Source organism: Podarcis melisellensis (genome assembly GCF_964234715.1).
Source record: "Podarcis melisellensis genome assembly, chromosome: 15".
Classification (NCBI taxonomy): domain Eukaryota; kingdom Metazoa; phylum Chordata; class Lepidosauria; order Squamata; family Lacertidae; genus Podarcis; species Podarcis melisellensis.
Genome location: NC_138532.1, coordinates 42,272,549 through 42,281,502, shown reverse-complemented (window position 1 = coordinate 42,281,502; position 8,954 = coordinate 42,272,549). Strand labels below are relative to the sequence as shown.

General features: G+C 49.6%; 1 protein-coding gene across 3 annotated transcripts in view; it reads right to left on the bottom strand.

The window, feature by feature from the left end:
• NCOR1 (nuclear receptor corepressor 1) overlaps window positions 1-8,954 on the bottom strand; it is a 110,842-nt gene that overhangs the window by 1,451 nt on the left and 100,437 nt on the right. For all 3 annotated transcript variants that reach the window (XM_081890106.1, XM_081890108.1, XM_081890107.1), the window contains 5 exons: window positions 6,988-7,125; window positions 6,307-6,449; window positions 5,662-5,715; window positions 4,259-4,480; window positions 2,255-2,434 (listed from right to left, as the gene is read on the bottom strand). In XM_081890106.1, coding sequence (XP_081746232.1) covers window positions 2,255-2,434; window positions 4,259-4,480; window positions 5,662-5,715; window positions 6,307-6,449; window positions 6,988-7,125 — 737 coding nt within the window. The remainder of the gene's footprint in view (window positions 1-2,254; window positions 2,435-4,258; window positions 4,481-5,661; window positions 5,716-6,306; window positions 6,450-6,987; window positions 7,126-8,954) is intronic.

Sequence of the window (8,954 nt, the reverse complement as noted above, 5' to 3'; positions counted from 1 at the left end):
CTGGAGGGTCAAGGTTTTGGAAGGGGTGGGGAGGGAAAAGAGGAGAAGAAGAAGAAATGAGGGGTTGAAATATTGTCGCAAGTCCTATCAGCCTGTGCACAGAGCGCCCAGCCCAATCCTGCATTTTGGGTCAAACACATTCCAACCCAGGGTTGACTAGACTCTAGAGGAATTGAATGTTAGATTAGGAGGTTAAACCTGAACTACTAACCCTGTGCAACTGGTGGGAGACAAGATCTTGTGGCATCAGCTACTGTGAGGTTCACAAATCCTTCCCCCTCCAGGTGGTTCTCAATAGAGTCCTCCGAGTTCTGTTGCAGGAGACCCACAGGTTGTCTACCTGAACAGAATAGCGTAAGGTAGGGGTGCCCAAACCTTTTTCAAAGAGGGCCAGATTTGATGAAGTGCACAAAGTTGTTAACCTTTCTTTAGGATTTAAGTTGTTGAGCTTTTGGGGGGATTTTACCCCCAGGAAATATTCCAACCAGCATGCTGGATTAGCCCCCCCCCATGGGCTTTGGACATGCCTGGCGTAAGAGAATACCGGATCAGACCAATGGCCTCTTTAGTCCATCCTCCAGCTCTCAGTGGTTGACCAGTGAAACCCACAGGCAGGATCTGAACCCAATAGCTTATCTCTCCTCTGGCGGTTTCCAGCTACAGTCGTACCTTGGAAGTCGAACGGAATCCGTTCCAGAAGTCTGTTTGACTTCCAAAACGTTTGGAAACCAAGGTGCGGCTTCCGGAAGCCTTGTCGGATGTTCGGGTTCCAAAGAACGTTCGCAAAGCGGAACACTCACTTCCAGGTTTGTGGCGTTTGAGAGCCAAAACGTTTGACTTGCAAGGCGTTCGGGATCCAAGGTACGACTGTGCTGGGATTTAGAAGCATGGCTGCCTCCAGCTGTGGGAGCAGAGCACAGCCATTGCGGCTTGGTACCCAAGGACAGTCCTTTGCTCCTCCATGAATAGGCCTTTCCTCCCTGTGAGGCTCGTTTGACATCATCAAGCCACTGGCATTTTTGGCCCGCACCTGGGGACCACCCTCTCCCAATATATTTAATGACTGTTTCTGTTTCGCAAAACTTGTATGGCTCTTGATTGTAAGGACAGCAGAGCATCCTATCTCTTTCAATCTAATTGTGATTTTATTCTGGTTATAAGCCACCCCCGTTTTCTTTCATTGGAGTATCCCAACAGGTCAATCGCAATCTACTGGTAGATCCCTGCGCGGTTTTGGTAGATCGCGCTTGATCTCTGCTCCCTTTCCTTAGCATCACTAAAACTGACTCCTGCCACGCCCCCTCACCCTGCCCTCCATTGTTGTATGATCTCTGGAAGGGAAGACGGAGCTTTCTCTGCGCTGCTGTTTTGATCCACAGCGATCTTTTTGTGAGTGACTTTACCCCTTTGTCCCTTGCCTTTAACCCCCCCATGGAGCTCCCCCCCCAAATAGCTGTTTTTTAAACTCCTAAAAAAACAGGGCTTTTCTTCTCCCTAAGTAAGTTCAACAACTTTGAGCTGAAACCCCCCAAAATGGGGGCAGATCACTGCCAGTTTTGAATTCTGAAAGTAGATCGCAGTCTCTCAAGAGTTGGCCACCCATGTATCCTTTCCCCATTTGCCTTTTTAACATGGTTTGGTGGCTAAGCTGCTCTGTTTTCTTTCAATGGCATGCCGGACTCCTGTCTGAAATGCTGGGGAGCCAATAATGTTAGTCCGTGTTGACAACACTAAGCCGATGGCCCACAGTCTGACTCTGCCTACGGCAGCTTCCTGTGGCTCTGTTTAAAGGAGCTCTCCATTCAGAACCACGAGGACTGCAAACTTTGCTTTTCATTTTAAGGAAAGAGATGCAGCTGACTGGAAATGAAAGCTGCCTTGCTAGGTGGCCTGGTGGCCTAAAGAAACTGCCTAATTTGCTTTGATTTACGCCAGGGGTCAGCAAACTTTTTCAGCAGGGGGCCGGTCCACTGTCCCTCAGACCTTGGGGGGGGCGGACTACATTTTTGGGGTGGAATGAACGAATTCCTATGTCCCACAAATAACCCAGAGATGCATTTTAAATAAAAGGACACATTCTACTCATGTCAAAACACGCTGATTCCTGGACCATCCATGGGCCGGATTGAGAAGGCGATTGGGCCTTAGTTTGCCTACCCATGCTTTAAGCGAACAAATAAAAACAGCCCTCTGGAAGATCTTGCCACCCGCAGCAAGGCGCTTCCCCATGGTGCCCACGACTGGCCTGGCTCACCTGTGGAGGAGGGCCGGTCTTCCCACGACCACACCGGCGTCTGCCTGTGGTAGTCCCCTTCCGAGTGCACCGACGAGACCGACGAGGGCCGCTCTGTCCCCAAGTAGCCTTGCCCGGGGATCGGAGACTTAGACTTCCTGCTGCCCGATTTCCCCATCAGCTTTTGCTTGCTGACACCACCTGGAAAAAGGAAAGGTGGAGGGAGGGATGCCAGGGCCTCTTCCGCGCCCTCAGACAGAGACTGCCCAGTTCTCTGCAACAGAGGGGGATGCCTCTTCACGTGGGGTGAGAATGGGACACGGGCTGAGGCATGGGCAGTGGGCTTGGTCTCAAAAGTTGCATTCAAATTGTTTTTATAAAGGAATGCAAGAAGAGTCCGGCTGGATCAGGCTAAGAGGGGGGGTCCCATCTGGTCCAGCATCCTGTTCTCGCAGTAGCCAACCAGTTGCCATCTTTGGCTACATGCTGCCTCCACGGAAGGCATAGCATCATAGAGTTGGAAGGGGTTCCGAGGGTCATCTAGACCAACCCCCTGCAATGCAGGAATCTCAACTAAAACATCCATGACAGAGGGCCATCCAACCTCTGCTTAAAGACCTCCAAGGAAGGAGAGCCCACCAACTCCTGAGGGAGATCGTCTCACTTTCAAACAGCTCCTATTGTCAGAAGGTTCCTCCAGATGTTTTGTTGGAATCTCCTTTCTTGTTTCTTGAAGCCATTGGTTCAAGTCCTACCCTCCAGAGTGGAGAAAGAAGCTTGCCCCATCTTCCATGTTACAGCCCTTGAGATATCTGGAGAGGGCTATCATATCTCTTCTCACTCTCCTCTTTTCTATGCTAAACACCCCCAGCTCCTTCAACCATTCCTCATCAGGCTTGGTTTCCAGACCCTTGATCATCCTGGTCGCCCTCCTCTGCATACCTTCCAGCTTGTCAATGTCCTTAAATTGTGGTGCCCAGAACTGGACGCAGGGCTCTGGGTGTGGTCTGACCAAGGCAGAACAGAATGGTCCTATTACTTCCCTTGATCTGGACTCTATACTTCAGTTGATGCAGTCTAGAATAGCATTAGCTTATTTTTTTGCTGCTGCATCACATTATTTAAGGAAGCTTTTAATGTTTAATAGACTATTGTATTTTAATATTCTGTTGGGAGCCCCTGAGAGTGGCTGGGGAAACCCAGCCAGATGGGCGCAGTATAAATAATAAATTATTACTATTATTATTATTATTATTATTATTATTATTATTATTATTATTTACTCGTGTTCAGCTTGCGGTCTACAGAGACCCCTAGATCCTTTTCACGTGGAAGCCAGGTACCCCCATCTTACATTTGTTCAGCTGATTCTTCCTGCCTAAGGTAAAGGTAAAGGGACCCCGGACCATTAGGTCCAGTCGTGGCCGACTCTGGGGCTGCGGCACTCATCTCGCTTTATTGGCCGAGGGAGCCGGCATACAGCTTCCGGGTCATGTAGCCAGCATGACTAAGCCGCTTCTGGCGAACCAGAGCAGCGCACGGAAACGCCGTTTACCTTCCTGCTGGAGTGGTACCTATTTATCTACTTGCACTTTGAGGTGCTTTCGAACTGCTAGGTTGGCAGGAGTAGGGACCGAGCAACGGGAGCTCACCCCGTCACGGGGATTCGAACCGCCAACCTTCTGATCGGCAAGTCCTAGGCTCTGTGGTTTAACCCACAGCGCCACCCGTGAAGTCAATTGGAGACTTAGGGCATGTGACATAAATGAATGATAAGACGAGTTCTGCTGGATCAGGCCAAAGGGGGCCCATTTGGTACAGAATGCTGTTCTCGCAGCGGCAGATTCCCTCAAGCAAGACCAAGCGCAGGGAACAACTCTCCCCTCCTGTGGTTCGCAGCAGCTGGTGCTCAAAGGAAGCACTGCTACCTGCAGCCGTGAAGCCGCAAAATTTGCGTATGAAGGACCTGCTGTGCCCATGCAGCCGCCGCAAGCTTCCCCCCAAGTGTGCCGCAGCCGCCCTTACCTGGGTTGGGGGAAGGGTTGGTGTCTTCCCTCCGGAGATCGCTGCTGGCTGCCAGAGAGGGGTTGGAGCCCGCAGAGACCAGTCCCATGGGCTGGGCCATGACGATGGCGTGGTCCTCCCCTTTGTCGTCAAAGTTGCCCATCAGGGCCTTGCGGATGATGTCCTCCAGGCCCAGGTTGCTGGCAGGATCTGCAAAGGAATGACCTCGAGCACTGACTGGACCTGGGAGGAGGAAAGAGAGACGGGGAGGGAACAAGAGGAGGGCGGGGAGACAGGAAGGAGAGGGAGAGGCAGTTTCAAGAGGGGCAGAGAAAGTGGGGGGAGAGAAAGAAAATGGTGAGTACAGTTGATGCAATGCTCCAAAGCAGGGGTCAGCAAACTTTTCCAGTAGGGGGCCGGTCCACTGCCCCTCAGACCTTGTGGGGGGGCGGACTATATTTTGGAAAAGAAAAAAAAAGAATGAATTCCTATGCCCCACAAATAACCCAGAGGTGCATTTTAAGTAAAAGCACACATTCAACTCACGTAAAAACACCAGGCAGGCCCCACAAAAAAACCAGAGATGCATTTAAAATAAAAGGACACATTCTACTCATGTAAAAACATGCTGATTCCCGGACCGTCCGCGGGCCGGATTTAGAAGGCAATTGGGCCAGATCCAGCCCCTCAGGCCTTAGTTTGCCTACCCATGCTCCAAAGCTTCAGTTTGCAAACTGTGAAGCAGCTGGAAAAAAATCCACCGTGCCAGCGACTGACAGTAGGAGCACTGTTTTGGTTGCGAAATAATCAAGGCTTGCCACATGCAAGGCTGCTAATGTGTGCATTGAAAACGCAAGAGCAAAGGGATTTACACGGGTGCCGGACTGACAGACATCTCCCCATGACACCTTGCACGATCACCTCACCAATTCCTCAGGAATTAAAAGTTTCCCCATCCCCCGGTGGGAGCTACAGACCTAAGAATGTTTCCTGGTTGATGAAATGCAAGTGACTTGGGCAAGGGGTTGGACTCGATGACCTTTGGGAGTCCCAGCACTACAATTCCATGACTGTTGAGCTCACTGATGTGGACAAGTTGTTGTTTTTAAAAAAGTGAATGTGGCTGCAAAGTGACACCCCATACAAAGTGTCAGCAGCTACTTCTGTAGCTCCCTGCCCTTACTGTGGCAGGATCGTTGCTGCGTCTATTTAAGGTTCTAGACCTCATCGTTTCAATTTCTGAGGTTTCTCCCCACACGCAAACATTTCCTAAAATGCTGTGAAGGCAGCATCCAAACTCTCAGGTTACCACGGGCTCCACTGTGAGAGCAGCTTTGTCACCCAACAGCAGCTCAAGACTGCGGTAAGGAAGAGGGAACCTCCTCTGTCCCACAACTCACTGGGTGCTTTCAAGGAAGGCTCACCTGAGGTAGTGACCGCGGGCAAGTTAAAGATTTCAGTCCCTGGCTGAGCGGCAGCTGGTGAAAAAGAGACACACAAAACACACGTCCCAATCAGAATCAACTCAGGCAAATTCAAACATGTCCTCATCCAAATGAGATTCTCTTCAATTCCTCTGCCCTGCAGGGATAAGGAAGCTTTTTGAACTCAAGGGCTGGGACCACAGTGGGGAGGGGGCGGAGCCAGAGGCAAAAGTGGGCGGAGCGACAGATGTGGCTTTTACCCTATCTCTGCACCAGGAGTGAGTATCAGCCATTCTCCAGCATAGCTGCAGCTGATGGGATTGGTAGTCCAAAATGTCTGGAGGGCACCGGGTTGAGGAAGAGTGGGTGGAATGGCCCAGATGCCTCCAAATGCAAAGATGAGGCTGAAAGTCGATTGAAAGGAGGAGGTGAGGATAGAACACCAACTCACACAGAGAGAGAGACAGGGAATCCCTTGCCCAGGAGAGTGCTTTGGGAGTGATCCTAGCAGGCATTAATGAAGGAATCAATCTATTTCATCAGGGCCAAATGAGGATATCTTGGACTGCACTCAGGAAACACACAGTGGCTGGGGAATTATTTCTGAGAAAAGGAAAAGGCAAGCGAAAGGGGATCCTTCGTTACCCATGTCATTGTCGCCTCCCCCGCAGGAGTTCAGCTTGCGGAAGATCTCCTGCTTCTTCGACATCACCATTGGCGAGGTGCTCTCCAGCTTGGTGAAGAACGAAGGCAGGTAGCTCATGCTCCCCGGAGAACGAGAGTCCGTCCTGCAGAAAATGAAGGGTGGAGAAAGAAAATGGGCGAGTCTTAAAAAAAGAAAACACCTGCAGGCATACACGTGTTTCTCGCTATCTTGACACTCGCTACATGAAAATCTGCTTATTTGAACCCAGAACCTTACTACAGGAATGGCTGATTCAGGTATCAGCCTTAAAGTTTGTCTACTTCCTTGCTTGTGTTTTGCTGGTTGATGGCAGCCGTTTCGAGCAGAAACAACAGAGGAAAGGCAGGAGGGAGAAATCACGCATTAGAAATTTCCCCAAAGGAAATAAGGGAAGTTGCCAGTTCGTTATGCGAACGCTCCCCTGACGAATGATTTCACAGAGATGGGCTGTGTTCCGAGAGCAGGACCTGCACATACGTTTTAACAGGCTTATAGAGCTACCTTTCTGCCAAACTCTTGCACCAGAAATTTCTATCAGGGCACCTTGGGCTCTGTGTGCGCCTGTCAATCTTAAGACCACACGCAAGCAACTTAACCGACAGACACGAATGTGAAACTGCTGTGATGCCCGTCTTGTGTACCTCTGTTCCGAAGGCTCGGATCGCTGGGAGAGTAATATGAGGCTGTCTTGCTTCTCGTGAGCAGCCGGGGCCTGGGGGGGCGAGATCGGTTCGTATGACTCGGAGGAAACGTGGCTCCTCTCTGGGGACTTTCCAAGCCTAGAGAGGTTGCGGGGCAAGAAACGTACAAAAGCAGATCAAATTGTAAACACGCAGAAATATTCTCCTGGTCTCCCTGCCCCAAACATTATAGGGGGGAGGCTGAGGTGAAACTGTATGAGCCGGTGAGAAGAGTTAGAGAGGCCATTTATATGCAGGGTCTTGTAAAAGGAGAGGGGTCAGACTGAACTCCACCCAAAGGCCTGGCGGAACAGCTCCATCTTGCAGGCCTGCGGAAAGATGTCAAGTCCCGCAGGGCTCTGGTCTCTTGCAACAGAGTGTTCCACCAGGCCGGGGCCACGGCCGAAAAGGCCCTGGCTCTGGTCGAGGCCAGTCTAACCTCCTTGAGGCCCGGGACTTCCAAGATGTTATTGTTTGTGGACCGTAAGGTCCTCCGCAAGGCATACCATATTATTATATTTACACCCCACCTTTCTTCCAAAGAGCTCAAGGCCGTGTGCATAGTTCTCTCCTCTTTATTTTATTCTCAACAACCCGGTGAGGGTGGTTAGCCTGAGAGTTTCCTGAAGGCCGAGTGGGGACCAAAAGCCTCCTCCCTCTTGGGTCTTAAGTCTGACATTCTTAACCACGACACTACCCTGGCTCTCCAATCTAGTTCAGCATCTTGTTCCTTTTAAGGATCTAGCAAATGTTGGGAAACAGTTGAAATTAGCAATACTAAAAGCATTGTTTCATTTGAACAAACTGCTTGGAGGTTTTTGGGTTTTTTTACAATCAAGCAGTATGTAATTTTTATGTTTTCACCATTTATCAAGTAAATATTAGTAATATTACTTACCATTAGTATGGTTTATTATTAGCATTAATGTGTTATTTACTTTGTATGATTATTACCGTATTTTCCGCTCCATAAGATGCACTTTTTTCCTCCTAAAAAGTAAGGGAAAATGTATGTGCGTCTTATGGAGCGAATGCAAGCGGGAGGCTCTGCTCAGCTCTCTCTTTAAAGAGCCGCACCGAGCGTGAGTGCGGCTCTGCTGGCTTTTCCGCAAGAGGTGCTGCACTGCTCTGCTGAAGACAGCAGAGCAAGAGCGAGAGCTGCACAGTGCCTCTTGCTCTGCTGGCTTCACAGCGAAGCGGAAGGAGGGACAGACGGGAGCAAGCAAAGCGAGAGCCGCTTACGTGGCTTCTGTCCCACTTTGTGCAGCTCTCACTTTGCTTGTCCATCCCTCCTCCCACCTTGCTGGAAAGCAAGCAAAGCACCTGTCCCGGTGTCTCCTCCTCCTCCTCTTTTAAAGCGAGGCGGGAGCAAAGTGAGAGCTGCAGAAAGTGGGGCCGAAGCCACGTAAGCGGCTCTCGCTTTGCTTGATTTAAAGCAAGAAAAGCGAGAGCCGCTTACATGCTCTGCGCAGAATATATTTTTTCTTGCTTTCCCCCTCTAAAAACTAGGTGCGTCTTATGGTCAGGTGCGTCTTATGGAGCGAAAAATAGGGCAGTTGTTTTTCTAGGCTGTCCTTCATCCAGTGATCACCAGGTGATACACGACAATGTATGAAACTTTGTAAGTCAGGGCATGTTATTCAAATTCAAATATCTTTAATACGGTCAATGACCAGAAAGCAATTTATAAAAATATGACATTATAAGTAGTATTGTGCTACAAATAACAGTGGAAATATGGCCAATTCACAGAATTGGTGCTTATATTTATGACCAGGTTTCGTCTTTTAAGGTTTTAAGAATTAAATTCAAATGTCACTACTGTTTATTATCGTTCCTTCGATGTTTACAATTTGAACTCCGTTGCTGACATCATTGCTCGTCTTATTCTTGTTGCAATGTAACAGTACTTTGCCACAGGCCTGTTA